We start from the raw sequence: 16,562 nt of genomic DNA, 5'->3' as shown, positions 1-16,562 counted from the left end.
TATCATATACATTATCAACACGTGGACTTTACACTGAGCTTTCAACAATGCACAAAACGTAGTTATATGCACAAAACGTAATCAAAACAGCTGAAACACAGAGAAAAGATTTTCAACATTAAGACGGTTCATTAATATGGCTTATATTCGTGAACCCTACAGCTAATTATATAGAAACGTCAAGAAATGTAATAAAGATACAGCATTTTGTTCTCTAAGTAATTCTTTTGTATTTTCTTACAATCCTTGGGATCAAATCCTACTTCGGGACGGAAAAATTGGGACAATATATACATGCTTGATCTTTCCCACAGGAATATTTATCCTGTGTTTACACAAGCTCTCGGTCAAGGGGTTAATAACCCCCACCCGGCAACCTTCGGACAGGCCGGTCGCTAGAAGCGCGATTTAGTCAGGCTAAGGAATACTAGACCATGTCCTTCACGGCGTTGGCAGTTCTCCTGAACAGGCGCCTGACGGCGTCCCTGAAGAATTTGTTTCTGTAGGCGTACAGGATGGGGTTGGGGAAGGCGGACAGGAGGAAGATAAGGCTCGTCACCCTCAGGGCCAGCATGTCGCCCGGTCCCGGCTCGGCTCGGGAGGACGACACCACGTAGGCCACCACCATGGACGCCCAGGTCAGGAAGAAGATCACGATGGCCAGCATCACCGTCTTCGCCGTCTTGATCTTGGCCTTGAAGTCCTTCCGCCGTGCGTCGTAGCAGACGCTGGGGAGGATCTTGCGCGAGTGCGAGCGAGCCTCCTTGAAGATGAGGATGTAGGAGTAGGCGATGAGGCCGATGGCGGGAAGGCTGCAGACGACAAAGGCTACATCAGACACGACGGCGCTGTTGGTGCACACCAGGAGGCCGATGTTCAGGCTGTAGGAGTTCCCCTGGAACAGCCCCACTACTGTCATGGTGAAGGTGTACAGAAAAGTGCAGGCTATGGCTGGAAAGAAATGAACGTTAGTGTGAAATGTGCACACGTGAGGTATGCACATCATATCCGAGAGGTATGCTGAAGACAGAGCGAATGTTGGCAATATTCCACTGGAAGTACCTTCTAGCGCAGTTTAACTACACACTTTGACTTTCCTTTTAAACCTTTCAACACAGCTGCCGTGCCCTACAGTTGTGTTCAGATGACTTTCAAACCTTACCAATCACAATTTACGACCAATTTGAGGTACTAGTACAATGTTACCCATTCCAACAGACTTGTTGGACAGTTGTTCTTTTTAATGTAAAATCCACCCAATACAACAAAACACAACACAACACAACACAACACAACACAACACAACACAACATAACACATCTAAGTTTACATCACAAGGGCCAATGAATTTTATCGAGTCTATTTCCTAAAGCTATATGCCATTTAAATGGGACTGACGTCTTAGAGTTCTTGAATCTTAGTTGAAGCTTTGCTATCATTGATCTCTTGTTATCTCACGAAGGTGTATGTACGTATACCTGTGAGAACACTCCGCCCGGTGAAGCGGTTGCGGTACTCCGTAGGGTGGACGATGTAGTGATAGCGGTCGAACGACAGAATTCCCAGAATGCACGGCGTGAAGGTGATGGAGACCATGAACAGAATACCCTGATAGGACAACAAAGTAACAAAAACGTTCAGATCTTTCATCTTGTAAGACGACTTGTATGTGGCTGTGTTATATGATGCTCTAATTCCTTTAGATCCTTTAGGAAAGGGAACATTAGTCCTGATAGACAGAGAAATATTTCTTGTTCTGAGTGTTTTCATTCGTGCAAAATAACAGAATGAACAATATGTTAACCTTGACAGACTCAATATACTTAGAGTTCAAACAGCACACACGTTCTGAGTTACACTTTAAAACTTCAGTGTTATTCATCGATTGGTTTGTGATCTTCAAGCGTGTGCCGTAGATAGATATATCTACAAGTTGTATAATATTCTACATATATATGGTCAGTATTAACCATGGTAAAATCCTAATTGTTAACAGCCCTACAGCTTCAGCTACGGCCGTACGGCTGAACAGTTCTATACAAGAATGACAGTCTCTGCCATACAGCGCACATTTCTAAACTGACTCAGGTCTATTACAGAGTTCTTGATTGATATTCTACATGTACGAGCAATACACAAAAGCGTAGGTAACAACCCAACAGCAATTCAGCACCCCGGACAGCGCCTGCTTTCCTCCCACAGAACAAGCGTTAATCACATAAGTGCTCCGAAGATGCTTTGACGTCAAACTAATTGAATTCCCCTGAAGGTATGGTTGGTACGCGGTGGGTTTCATATTTCATCTTTATGATAAAATTGCCCTTTCACTCCATAGGTTTATCCTGTAATTGCGCCCCATGGAGCCTGATTCAACCCAAGGATATGGAATATATAATGCCCATGTTCGAACTGCGTCCTGGGAGCTTCTCCGTTCAAAATCACGAATTTCTCACTTACACGAGTTCTTATCGGCTGAATCTCACGGGGTCATTATTCTCACAGCTTACAAGCATTGACCTTTTTAGCCATGTCGTGAAGTAACCATTTGTTGTAATACTGGCTCACTGGCAGGATGATTCCTGCAAAAACGTCTTCTTGGCGGTGAGAAAGGCCCACGCCGAAGCTCCTTTTCTCACTTTTCCTCCAAGAATAGCATCTTCTGTGTCTTCCTACGCCATCTCATGTGAGCCGTTTGCCTTCTTGAAAGGTCTTGACCCTAAGACGTAATCCGTATGGATCAATTTCTCATTGAAAGAAAATCGAGTGGCTAGCGGATAGCTCGTGGGCGTCTTGCCGTCTGTAGATAAAGAACTTGCGGTGTCTAAATTAGCTTTGAACGGCGTCGTGACGCGGAAATCATTTTCGTCCGGGACCCCTAGTTGGCGTGTTTGGCCAAAGGGCGGTTACACCATCCACAAAGATATAGATACAGATACAGACTCTAGCGTTAAATCGTATTCTTGAAATACATGAAGTGATATCATGATACCAGTGTATTTGTGTATCAAAGACTTTCCGATCACAACAACAAAGCAAGAATTCCCTTTTACTACATATAATTTCCAGCGTATATACATTTGTACATTGTACATGATTTCCTGTTTAGCGGGAAAATGTACAAACAACCGTTGCCCTAGCCTGGGTGCCATCCAATTTGTAACGGCAACAGCGAAAAGATTTTTTTCTCGGAGCTGCCGTTACGAATCGGATGGCGCCCAGGCTACTGTTGCTCTGCTATTTCCTGGAAATTACTAGAGGCCTTTCAGAGAAACTCTTGAGACTCCATCTCTTTTCACTGCAATGCGGGGTTATCGATCGAATGCCCCCTGGTTTCACCCATACACAGACTCCGCGTTCTCAAGGCGTCTAAAAATGATTGGGAGTGAACCGTTCCGACCTAGGACATCACCCTGGCTCACGGATAACGTCTTTACAGCGGTCGCCAGGGGAGTGAGTTCCTTCCAGTGAAAAATTACACAGCCTTCAGCTTTGCACAGAAGGCACTACATTTATCATCACTTTCAGACGACAGCACTCTCTTGCTTCTGGCAGAACCAGTATTTTGTACATAAGACAGCGCTTATCGCCAGTACCACAGCCCATGGTGCAAATTTACGTGTTGTGTATTTGGCCCATTAATTTGCATGCTTTCCACTTTATCTTTCTTTTTTTTATACGCTGGGTCTACTGCAGCGTATTCTAGATTTGGTCTTACCAATAACGTACAAGAAAAGTATGTTACCTTACAGAGGATGCCCCCGTCCACAAGCTATATTGTAAAATAATGCACGCTTCGTGTCTGTTAAAGTGTTTTCGCAAACTGATGAGACACCCCTGGCCTGTTGTGAATGTTATTGCGACACTTTGAACAGATGGGTCTGAACCATCAAGCTTAAGTGTTTACGTGTGAAGTGAATGACCTCCGCTTTCTCCATAAGTGTCCATCAAAGTCACGACCTTTTCGGCATGTTTCTATTTTTATCCCATCAGTAAAAGCGAATCGTGTACCGAAAGAGCAGCTGCAGGTGCAGAGTCGTCTTACAATTACCCGACTCAATCTTTATTAGTTACTTTGAAGTCGGCACAGGTGCAATTTGCTTGTATTAACCATTTTCTGCTTTATATCCAAGATGGAACAGGAGTGTTTTATTTTTCTTCCGCCTCAGTGATAGAGTTACTGCTTCAAAAGTTGTTCTTTCTTGACTTCTAAGACCCTTACTTGTTCGTCGCTGTCCATCCATGGCCAGATGACATAAGATCCTGAGATACTCATGTCATGATTTGATGTTGATTGAATACTAGTAATCATTGCTAGAGAGTACCACAGATAACGAACCTAATGTTTTCGTCTGCTTTACTGTATCAAGACAATACAATGCGGGCACTAGGCGGCTCTTAGCTGATAATGTGACCACATATGTCAAGTTATCGCGTAGTAGATCTACATCTAACCATACTTGTCACCACGCACTGCTCAGCGTGATGTTCTATAGCTGCTCATTATAAAGATAGCGTCCGTATCAGACATACGCGGGCTGGGGTTTTCTCGGTTAATACGTGCTGTTCTCTGATTGTATATCAATTCTGATTGTACTCGGTTTCTTGCAAGCCTGGACCTAAATCACCCGTACTTCTCTTCTCTTCTGATGGGTTTTGTTTGATTTCTGACGAGACCTGTAAGTTGGATTCTTTTTTCTTGACAAACCATTCCCAAGGACTGAAAACATGAAAAAATAGAGCATACAATTTCACATAAGGATTTTACATGCTATCTCTGTATTTGGGAATGCCCATTTGTTATTTTGTTACTAGTATTTGTTACTGATTATATTCTTCTTCGTCGGTGGTGAGACTAAAATGAGCAATTTGCTAGAGTTGCCCTCCACTGTGTCTTGTTCTTTTTTACGTTCATTGTTTAGCAAAAATAAAGAGTAACACGTTACATGTATGTTCTTTCCATGCCGCTTCAATGGAGAAATGCTTGTTAGAAATTCCCTCCTATATTTTTTCATCAAACAACATAAAGAGTACAAAACACCGGGTTCGACAACTCTAGCAAATCGTTGTTCTAAAAAAAAACTACCTGCAGGACGCACGCCGCCTCTGTCATGCTGGCCTCCGGCACGGTGAGCAGCACGGCGGCCTGGGGTGCCATGACCAACACCTGTAGCATCTGCCCGCCCGACAGCGCGCACAGGAGGTAGTTGGCCGGCTGCCTCAGGTCCTCGATACACAGGACCACGGCCAGAACCGTCAGGTTCGACAGGACGCTGGCGACGAGGATGGACACGACCCAGGCGGCTTGGAAGGCCTGGGACGCCCCGGACAAGTCCGGCGGCAGCATCCCCGATACGTTGAAGTCTCCCGGAGTCGTTACCATCGCCTGTCTGCCTCCTGGCTGATGACGATGCGCTCGGAGCGTGCGGAGTTTCCCCGTGGTCACTAATATTGTACAGGAAGTGGGCGGGGCTTACCCGGCGTGCTAACATCACATCAACGGGAAGGAGGGATTACTGAAGTTCGCGCAGGTGCGTCTTCGGTATATGTTCATAACAACATAAAAGATGTCGATCATCTATCATACTAGCTACTTACGAAACGATGTGTTCACATAGGGTAGTTGGAGGCGTGTCTTTGCGTTCTAAAGTGTCAAAGGTGTTTGGGGCAGAAATCCCAATACCAAAGCGTATCAAACTGTTTTCATATCTATCTTGGACTTTTTCATTTTGAGATAAACCTCCAAGGTAGGCTGAGTCAACGTTTTGATACTGCCGGTTTCTGGTTTTCTGGTGACGTGCTACACTACAGCTATAAGTGACCACCCATTTCAGCACCAAGGACATCGCCCGTGGGGCGCGGGCTTCTGCTGCCTTCCGTTTTCTATACAGTAACAGTAAATTACATAGAAAAGACACCAGCTACAGATCGGAGCCCGCTATATATTAAAATAGACCCTAAATTCGACACTGACTTGTGCGACACTGACTTGTTGTTGCGATACTAGTAGTTGTCTTTAACTTCATAGCAACACGGGCATGCCTTCCGATATCGTCCTTTGAACGGAAAGTAAGAAATACAGCACAGCCTCTATCAGTTTTGTATTCATTCAGTGTAACGTTATTACTAGCTAGTAGTATTGAAAACGTGACGGTACATTACACAGGGACAGATAGAAATTTGATGCTCTTGGCGGCCGTCCACAGAGAGTTTGAGGATTTTATTTGCTTCATTACAAGTCTACTCTCAGGTAAGTGCCAAGCTTTGTGGGATAACAGCACGCAATAACGTCACATGTCACGGCAGGCGACACAAAAGTGGGCAAGGCCTGGCATCTCCCATTCCCACATCAACCACTCTGGTACATTTTCTGCGTGTCTGAATCATACACGATGTCAGGTTTAGGGTTGAAGGTTTCACGGGAAAAGCGGCTGAATGCACCGTGGTCCCGGTCCCGGGTGTGCCAAAATGCGGGATGTGCAGTTTGATCTGTGGGAGTGCAAGCGAGTGTCTTTGTCGGTTTGGAGTGGTGTGACGTTACAACATCTAAGTAGTAGTTTTGTCGTTCATTTTAAAAACCAGCTCTCTGAAGGGGTTTCCAATTTCTCCTTTCCTTTCCGTGCCCTTGAATTCCACATGAAGTCCTAGGATCCTAACAACAACAATTCCTTTGAGGTCTCCAGTGATTATATCAATTGAGGTCTCCGGTGATTTAATATATCAACGAGCTAACAATTTGATTTGGATGAAAGTTTTATTGATATACATTTCCGGCGTCAGAATACAAATAACGTCCTTGGTTCACCACACTAATACACGTCCGTCCCGTTATTCAGATCACATGCTATTGTAAACTTTGCGCGTAAACAGAAAACAGGTCGCAAAATTGTAATCTCCAAGCAGATCCTAGGGTGACAAAAGACAGTATCAAATTGGCCAGGCGGTATCCATTGGCCAGCGAGCTAGGGTCCAATACGCCGCCCAAGATACTACCTGGCCAATTTGATACTGTCTTTTGCCACCCTATTAAAAAGATCTGCTTGGAGATTTAGTAAAATTGAATATTGCGTCAACAGTTACAAACTCCCCTACAAAGGTAATGGTTTCTTCCATTGATAGGTCAAAGGTGAAGCCCCACATGTGCATGTGTGTACATGGCTTTTAGGAGATTTCTACCGATTTTGTGTCTTTAAACCCGTACTGATCGCTGATCTTGAAGAGCTACAGTCGACGCAAGTTCCCAGGGCACTGTTTAATCCGTTGGACGGCAGATAACGAGGCGAATATGCCCGGAGCGAGCCAGATATTCGTGGGTTTCCGCGCGCTGGGTTACTACTCCAACCACGTCCCTCTACAGGTCCGATATCATCAGAAACACCAGGAACACTACGTCATCACGTGTGTGGGGAAGGCTTTCCACACCTATAATGTGAGTCTGTAACAAGTCAGACATCTTTGTGTTGTTGTTATGATGTAGACATTAGGTTAGAGCGGTACAAAGTTGAGGTTGAATGTTAGGTGGGGGAGGGGGGTGCTGTGAAGTTTGTAATTTTCTCACTCACTCACTCACTCACTCACTCACTCACTCACTCACTCACTCACTCACTCACTCACTCACTCACTCACTCACTCACTCACTCACTCACTCACTCACTCACTCACTCACTCACTCACACACTCACTCACACACACACACACACACACTCAGTCACACACACACACACACACACACACACACACTCAGTCACTCACTCACAAAGTGTGATATAAATTTACATATTATTATTGAGTATTGAAAAAGTACTCCAGTGTGTGTTGGTAGGGCAGAATTTAATTGTTGATTGCAGGCCAGCCAGATGAAAATAAGGCATTAAGTATTACATGTATTAACAAATGGTATAATAATAAGTTTATTGCACAGCAATTGTATAGGTAAAGAGTACTAGTATGGTGTCTACTTGTTACATAATTACAACTTCATAATGGTGTAAATTTGTTTTTAGTTTTAATGATCTTTGTGACATTTCTTTCTATCCCACCAGTGTTCTAAGCTGGGTATAGTGAGTGTGAGTGACTCCCATCCAGACAGTATCAGCTGCCTGGCTGTGGACGCTTACCTGGTCTTCACAGGCTGCAGGAACGTCATCAGGGCATTCGAGAGGGGCAGACAGGTAAAACTGATGGGAGGGCTATATTGTTAACGTGGGAAGAAGTAAATTGTTACTCAAGAAAATTTTGAAAACTGTTAGATATTTCAAGTAGCATCCACTACTTTTCATCAGTGACTGAAAGCAGAAACTGACGAGAAGTAGTGGAGGCTACTTCTATAAACGGCTCGCAGCGTTTGAAATTTATCTAGTTGCTTGAGTAATACTTTCCTTATGTCTCTCATTACCGCGATGTCAAACCTTCATCAACGTGTTTAACCTGTGTTTATATACTGTTATATTGCTAATGGCAGCAGCTGATGGCATTTTTCATTAAGATGCATTTATTTCTATCCTTGTAGATGTACATGTATTTGGTTTTCAATGACGTGATAGGAAATATATCAAATTCCTCATTCAGCCACTTCTATGGAAAGAATTCTATTTTTCATTATTGCATTTATGGTTGCTATAGTATACAGGGTAAATACCACATGCAAGCAAACTGTAATGCAAAGATTTTGGAAAATGCTGCATTTTTTAATACTGATGGCAACCATGAATGCAATTACCAAGCATGAAATTCTTCCCATAGAAGTAGCCATGCAAGGAATTTCTCAATGTAATTCTGCTGCTATCAAACTTTTGCGGTGTAAACTCAAAAGAATATTTTTCTTTCATGTTTTCCTGTAATGACTTTTATGCAGTAACATTTGTTGGTTCTTTAAGCAAGATACTAGTAGATGAAGTGGTGATACCATATACATGTAATGTTATTTTTATAGTTTTTTTTTTACAAAGTTTACATTTTATGCCAAACTGTAGATGTTAACTGATACATGTTCTAGACTGGTAATAGTGTTAGGAAGATTTAAAGCCTTCAATATCTTTTAATGAGAAAATGTTTCTAGGAAGGATTGTTTACAAAGTTTTATTTTGTGTTGTTCAGGTGAAACACACCTATGAAGGTCATCAGAAGGACGTTCACCTTCTGCTACCATTCAGTAATCACCTGATCAGTGTGGATGTGGACAGTGTAGTCAAGATATGGGACATCCAGTCAGAAGGTAGGGACTAGCTATAGTTTGTTCTTCACATTCAAACAAGTTACTGAAATGTGAATACATCACTCAGAGTATTCTTCTGTCTTTTGTAATGTGTTAGTAATACATCACAGTACTCGTCTTTCTTTTGTGTTGTACAACACCTTTTGATGTTAAAAGTGCATAGATTTTTACAGATTTATGTAACATCAAAATCTTCCTTGACAGAGTTATATCTGGAGATGACATTTGACAACAGGACATTTGAGATCTCTGCCCTGATGCACCCCAGCACCTACCTCAATAAGATCCTCCTGGGGAGCAGACAGGGAAGCATGCAGCTGTGGAACATCAGGACCAAGTAGGGTCCACACCCAGTTCTATGTTTTCTTATATCTTTTGATATGTTTGTGAAAAAAATGTTTGCAGTGTAATTCAACTGGTTCATTCCCGCAACCATTTTCCAATTCTGTTAACATCAGTTAATTTGTTTGGCAAAGCTTGAAAATTAGTAACATCTGTTGATAACTTTGAAGATTACCAACTGTAGAATATGCACAACGTGTTGTTAAATCCCTTTGCTCATGGTTTGTCCTCACAGTAAATTGCTGCACACCTTTGATGGCTGGGGATCCCCTATCACTGTTATAGAACAGGTAGGGATACTTATGAACAATATGTCTATAATGAATCAATGAATGTTTATTTTTATTGATTGTGTGCATTCATACAAACAATGAAATGGTGGACAGGTACAAGTTGTACAATCACCATATGAAAGTAATAGCAAATTAGCTTGGAGTATTTTCCTTCAAAGAACCCATTGGGAATGTTAAATGTAGGAAATGAAAGACCATATCTCCTGCAGGCCCCTGCTGTGGATGTTGTTGCAGTGGGAACAGAGAGCGGGCAGATCGTGGTCCACAACATCAAGTTTGACGAGACGGTCATGAAGCTGTATCAGGACTGGGGACCAATCACAGCCATCGGATTCAGAACTGGTGGGTCAGGTGCAGTGCTCTCGCCATTTGAATTTTGTGTGATGGGAAACAATCCTAGGGGGTCTGTCTGGGGGAATGCTTCCCCAGTAAAATTTTGACATCTTAATCATCTGAAATGCTATTTCCTGCATTTTGAGGGTCAAGTTTTGCTGGTAGAATAAGCCTAGTTTAATGACATTTCTTTCCATATCTTTACATGCCGATTTTTGTCCGTCGAAAATGATGGCAACATTTTTGTCCATCATGAGCAGCAAAATTCCTTCAAATGGCAGAAAGACAGATGCTAGGTAGAAAACTGGTCAGGCATAAACTACACATTATAAATACTGTCATGTTAAGAGTTTGCAATTTGTCGTCTGTCCAAAATCTTACAAAAGAGGCCAACTCGTTGGCCACAAGGCTTGGCTGTACATGTGTATGATGTTAGCTTGTTTGTTTGTTTATTCGTTATCAGCTCAAACAGGTTTTAGAGACACATACTTAACTTGTTCTATGTTATACCCCAGATGGTCCTCCAGTGATGGCTACAGGAAGTACTGTTGGCCACATTGCATTGTGGGATCTTGAGGAAAGGCGGCTGCTGGCGCAGATGAGAGAGGCTCATTGGACGGCTGTGACGGGGATGGAGTTCCTGCCGTCAGAACCCATGATGATCACATCAGCTGCCGATAACTCAATCAAGGTGTGAGGGGAATTGTAAGAACAGAAAGATTACAACAAGCACATGTGAAATGTTGTAAACAAAATCAATTTTGTATAGTGTGTGGATATTTGAACCTGACTTACTGCTGCTTGATGATGTCCATTGTTTTTGCTGCTAAACTAGTCTATGTTGCTGAACACATTATTTGTAGAGTTTTGTTAGAAAATTGTTACAAAATGAACCCAAATTTTGTCTCTTTCATCCCCCATCTCAGGAGTGGGTTCTGGACCAGTCTGATGGGAGCGGCAGGCTGCTGAGGATGAGGTGTGGCCACCGGGCCCCGCCCAACAGGATACGTTTCCATGGAAACAATGGGCAGAACATCCTCAGTGCAGGTACATTGTCACAATGGCCAATGTACAATGTTGATTGAAGATTTTAAAAACGAATGTGTGCACATTAAAAAAAAAAAGAAATGGTGTATTGCTTGGCTTTTCAGCCATTTCAGAAGAAGATACATGTATTCTGACATGGGTGTTCTCATGTGTGTATTTTTCCCTGCCAGGCCAGGACAGCACCCTCCAGTCCTTCTCTACTGTACATGACAGGCACAACAAGAACTTGGGACAAGGTAGGTCATCAGGGAATTGGATGTAGGGACAGCAAAATGTTTATTTTGATTTTGTTAATGCTATTTTTTTTTAATCTTTATGAGTTTTTATTGGATGTACTGATTTCATATTGTTATTCAGAAGTTAGGCCAGCACGTTGAACTGTTTAAGCAGTGTAATGATCATAATAAAGAAACAGCCATACAGTTGTCTATGAATGTATGTACTGGTGGTGAAAGAGGATTCTTGCTTATCAATCTCTATAGGCTTATTAGGCATCTAGACTGGTCTATCTTGATGTGCCTAATAAGCCTGTGGTCATATTTTCCAGTACATGTATTTATAATGAATTCTTTGTCATGAATTTATGACCTGTTTGCCAGCCTCCATGAACAGACAGCAGGCTAAGAAGAAGGGTATAAAGAACGATGAACACAAACTCCCTCCAATCACAGACTTTGCCTCAGGTGCGCTACTGTTATCCTATTCTATTGTCCCAAAGAAACTTAGATCTGTGGGATCTTTGTATATAAGTGTCTTTGTCATGTTTCCTGTTTAACATACACTGATTACACTTGAGAAGATGAATTTAGTGTACACAATAGTTAATGGATGACCAGCTTGAGAAATTTAGAATACTTAAGTCAAGGCTTAGTTTGAAATTACCATACCTCCTTAAAAAGGATTGTGGATTTCCTGTTTTATTCAAGCATTAAGAGCAAACCTTTGTGTCTTCCTCAGAGACGACCAGACAGAGTGACTGGGACTCCATCGTGTGCTGCCACCGGGGTCACAAGGTCGCCTCCACATGGAACTACCAAAAGTGCACCATGGGAAAACACAAGCTGGAGCACGACAGGTGGAAAACAGAGAGCAACATGGGGGTGGAGGCTCAGGTGAGAGAAATGATTGTCTTTTGCAGAGTGAATTTAGAATGACGTATGACTCCTCACTTATGTATCCTGCCAAAATCAAGAATACACTAATCGTCTGTTGGACCAAGGAGGAATCCTTGAGGACTGATCTTTGCATTGATGCTGTAGGTGTCTGAGGTCTGATTTTTAAAAGAATACCTGAGGTACAATATGATGTACTGTTGATGTATTGCAGATAAGCAATGACTACACACTTTTTTTACAAACAACTCCTATGAGTAAAACATAATTCTGTCACCATGTTTCCCCAGGCAGTGACCATCACATCCTGCGGAAACTTCTGTGTGATTGCACAGAGCTCAGGTCATGTCGACGTCTACAACATACAGTCTGGTATCTACAGAGGGTCATATGGGGACCTGAGAGGTGCTGATGCTGTTAAAACTTAACTTACATGTTTTGTACTTCTGCATGTTACTAAAGCACTTCATTAAAAGGAAACATGTTACTTTCAGTACCGTTTAAAAAATACAGATGATCCGTGAAGAATTGTAATGAGTGGGTGACTTTTGGACCTGTATTTTATTGTTTTTTATTTTATCTACATTTTCTAGCACACAATGCCTCAGTCAGGGGAGTTGCAGTAGATGGACTGAACCAAGTGACCGTCACGGGGGCCGCAGACTGCTCCTTAAAATTCTGGAAGTTCAAATCTAAGCAACTCCTTCACACACTGGAACTGGACTCACCAGTGGCTCAGATGGTACTGCATAGGGAAAGGTAGGTCATTTTATAAATTTACTTTTACAGTAACTTTTCTTATACAGGTTTAAGTAAAACATTACAATAAGGATGTCACTATGAATGATAACAGGACTGATCATCATAACATTAATTTCAACTTATAAGGGGTTGATATACGAGGCTCAGGTTTATGTATCCCTCTCACAATTGTTGTATGTTTATCCTAGCAACATGCTTGCTGTGGCGTGTGACGACTTCTCTGTTGTTGTTGTGGACATGGAGACCAGGAGGGTGGTGAGGAGGTTTTCAGGACACCGGAACAGGATCACAGACATGGTAAACATTCAAAATGCTAATACATTTACTAGGAATAATTTCAAAACATTGTTTTTTGATTGACTGATTTGCAAAGAAAATAGGTGGCACAGGTAAAATTGTCTGATGCAGAGAAAATTATTATAGCCCTGATGTACAACGTGTAAGTCTACCCTGCTTTCCTTTCCTTCTCAGACCTTTAGCCCAGATGCCAGATGGTTGGTGACATCATCTATGGACTGTACAGTCAGGACGTGGGACTTACCAACAGGAAGGTCAGTTTGTTTGCTCTGCTAGACGTGTCAATTTCTTCTGCCAGAATCCATGCCAAAGTATTGTTCAAAAGAAAGAGGTGCAAAAATGAACATAGGTATGTTAGGATGTGAGGAATATTTGACAACTGCTCAGTGCTGTCTCACTCAAGCCAACAAAAACTAGGACAAAGCCGATGGGCACAAATTCTCACTTGATCACTGAGTGTGTTAATGAAGAGTGGATACAATGTGTTGTGAAAATGCCAGTAAGTTGACATGTTCTCCACCTGCCCCCCTCCCCAGTCTACTGGACTGTTTCCTGTTGGATGCAGCCTGCACCAGTCTGACCCTGTCTCCCACTGGTGACTTCCTGGCCACGGCACATGTGGACGACGTCGGCATCTACCTGTGGTTAGTAGTGATGTGAACCTTACCTGGTTTATGTGAAGTTTGGAATTTAGCCTGCAATGTAGCTAATGTTGCCATAGTCTGTATGTGCACTGTAGTGTGTGTTCCTCACTTGATGTGTATACATTAATGTACCAAATTTGCTTAAACGAAAGGCAATGTTGCATTATAGTAGTCAAACTACTGATGGCCTATTTTATCTTGGCATGGTGACCAAATCCAAGAAAAAAAGAGGTCTGTTTAAAACATGGATAGTAAGCTTCATGTGACATATTTTCAAGCCTCGCAAGTTTGTCACTCAATACTGACAGACCTGTCAAAATTTTATCTCAACATGTTACTCCATCTTTCCAACAGGTCCAACACCACCCTATACAGCCACGTGTCTCTCAGGCCACTTCCATCTACGTACCAACCACTGACCATTGTTATGCCAGGCACACGTGCCCTGTCTGACGGTCAGTTACAAAATATGTCACACTCAAGTCTATCCACATTGTTGGTGTTACCTTGCTTACATTAATTAAATAAGCAAATTCACCAAACACCATGCCTGATATTTAACGGTTTTCTGTTTGCAGATGAAGAAGAGGAGGATATTGCAGAACCGGAGTCAGCCAATGAGATCCCAGCCTTCAAGTCACCTGACCAGATCTCAGCAGAACTGATCACCCTGTCTCTGCTGCCAGACTCCAGGTGGAAAAGTCTGACCAACCTGGAGCTCATCAAGGTTTGATACTCGTATCATACACATCTCTGTATGGACTGATCTTTGTATGTTTAACTATAAACTTAGAAAGGAAGTAGAAAAGTTATTTTGTAACTTTACCAAGCAGTAGCAGGATGTACAATTTTGAAATGTGTATCTTAGCTTTTCTACTTTCACATTGGGGTTGCAGCAGAATTTGCCTGCTGACCTAACCTACTTGTTTTTCACAAAACTACAGAAGCGTAACAAACCCAAGGAGCCCCCAAAGGTGCCCAAGGCTGCTCCGTTCTTTCTACCCACAATTCCAGGCCTGGAGATCAAGTTTGCACCAGAGGAGCAGGCGCCAAAAGAAGAGGTACGAACAAATTTACCACAAACTATCGGCAACTGTTACTTACATGGAAATTACATGGCTATGTATAAGAGGAAGGTGTCCATAGCACAACTCTACTGTGTCATAGACTTGTCTGAACTTTGTGTCCTGATTTGTTCCATATGATCATTCACTATTATTACACTCAGTCTGGTAGGTATTGAGCACTTTTCAGTAAATAATAAAAAGTTCATTGATCCTAATTCTATGTAGAAGGTAAGTACTTCAATGCAAAAATGTATCTGATTCAACTTCTCCCGACCCCTTTTTTTTGTAGCCATCTTCTAAGATCATCAACCTGGGCAGTCTTCAGCCCCAGTCAGAGTTCCAGAGGCTGCTACAGGGGTGCATGGATAAACCTGACTGTGAGTATTGACTACAGTAACTGTTACATAAGGTAAAGGTATGCAAACGTCCGAATGTTTCAATACAGTTTACTCAGAATATAGCTGATGCCTTTTGAAAGTTTATGGATCGCCAAAATTTCTTGGCTGAACAAATGTTATATCTATTGCTCATGTTTGCTACATTCTTATAGAAATCCATTGCTGATGAACATTTATTCAATTTCTGTTGTTGTTTTTACCATAGATGACACAGTCAGGTCCAGGCTGAGAGACCTCGGCCCGTCAGCTGTAGATATGGAGATACGGTCCCTGGCTCCAGAGGGTGGGGGGAGCGTCGCCCTGATGGAAGAGTTCCTCAAGTTCCTACATCACGTCTTCACCACAAGGCAGGACTTTGAACTTGCACAGGCGTGGACAGGGCTGTTCCTCAAAGTAAGGTTTCTTAAACTGGAGACTTAAAGCATGGTTTTATCAGTTCTTTCTCTATACTTTGAAAACAGCTTGGTATTATAAAGCCATATGCTATGGTTGCACAGTTAACTTGTAGTTGCCAACAATACAAAATTAGAGCTACCTATATCAAACATAGCTGATAAAAAAATCCTTTGTTGCAGTGTTAAGCACTTTGGAAATAACTGACCTTATTGCCTTGAAGCAGAAAGCCCCCTAAAGATGTTTTTGAATGTCCTTCCAGGTGCACGGCAGTGTCATAACCTCAGAAGCACAGCTACAGCAGCAGGCACAGCAGCTGTTAACCACCCAGGAGGCAATATGGCAGCACTTGCAGCAGAAATTCAACCAAAGCATTTGCCTCATCAACTATTTAAAGAGTGCTACTCTGTAGGAATGTGCAGTTAAGTTGGAAAGGGTCTCTGCATTCCATGGACATTTTATTTGAAGTAATGGTCTTTATAAAGCATCTTTGTGTAGCCTTAATTTTTATACCAAAATAAACCATGGAATCCCTAATAACTCACCATCTGCATTCTTGTTCTATTATTCTTTACCCATCTTAAGCAACACATACCCGGTATGTCATACTTGTTGAGTTGATCCTAGATTTTGTGTCTGAATAAACATGTAGCTTTGTTCTAA

The 16,562-nt window shown here is 42.3% G+C and overlaps 2 protein-coding genes across 2 annotated transcripts; one reads left to right on the top strand and one right to left on the bottom strand.

The window, feature by feature from the left end:
* Nucleotides 1-410: 410 nt before the first annotated feature.
* LOC109467845 (adrenocorticotropic hormone receptor-like) lies at nucleotides 411-5,380 on the bottom strand. The gene is made up of 3 exons (XM_019765933.1): nucleotides 5,084-5,380; nucleotides 1,479-1,608; nucleotides 411-951 (listed from the first exon to the last, which is right to left on the bottom strand). The coding sequence occupies exons 1-3, from the start codon at nucleotides 5,378-5,380 to the stop codon at nucleotides 428-430; spliced, it is 951 nt and encodes a 316-aa protein (XP_019621492.1). The 3' UTR covers nucleotides 411-427.
* A 1,751-nt stretch (nucleotides 5,381-7,131) lies between these two features.
* On the top strand, nucleotides 7,132-16,452 carry LOC109467998 (WD repeat-containing protein 36-like). The gene is made up of 22 exons (XM_019766194.1): nucleotides 7,132-7,426; nucleotides 8,040-8,168; nucleotides 9,094-9,211; nucleotides 9,416-9,548; nucleotides 9,789-9,843; nucleotides 10,056-10,188; nucleotides 10,695-10,870; nucleotides 11,106-11,226; nucleotides 11,397-11,462; nucleotides 11,826-11,909; nucleotides 12,184-12,338; nucleotides 12,629-12,743; nucleotides 12,932-13,097; nucleotides 13,289-13,397; nucleotides 13,572-13,651; nucleotides 13,934-14,041; nucleotides 14,396-14,496; nucleotides 14,620-14,768; nucleotides 14,986-15,102; nucleotides 15,398-15,485; nucleotides 15,712-15,899; nucleotides 16,162-16,452. The coding sequence occupies exons 1-22, from the start codon at nucleotides 7,283-7,285 to the stop codon at nucleotides 16,309-16,311; spliced, it is 2,685 nt and encodes an 894-aa protein (XP_019621753.1). The 5' UTR covers nucleotides 7,132-7,282; the 3' UTR covers nucleotides 16,312-16,452.
* Nucleotides 16,453-16,562: the final 110 nt, after the last annotated feature.

This window comes from Branchiostoma belcheri, unplaced genomic scaffold, assembly GCF_001625305.1.
Source record: "Branchiostoma belcheri isolate BF01 breed outbred unplaced genomic scaffold, Haploidv18h27 scaffold19, whole genome shotgun sequence".
Classification (NCBI taxonomy): Eukaryota; Metazoa; Chordata; class Leptocardii; order Amphioxiformes; family Branchiostomatidae; genus Branchiostoma; species Branchiostoma belcheri.
This window is presented reverse-complemented; position numbering and strand designations above follow the sequence as displayed.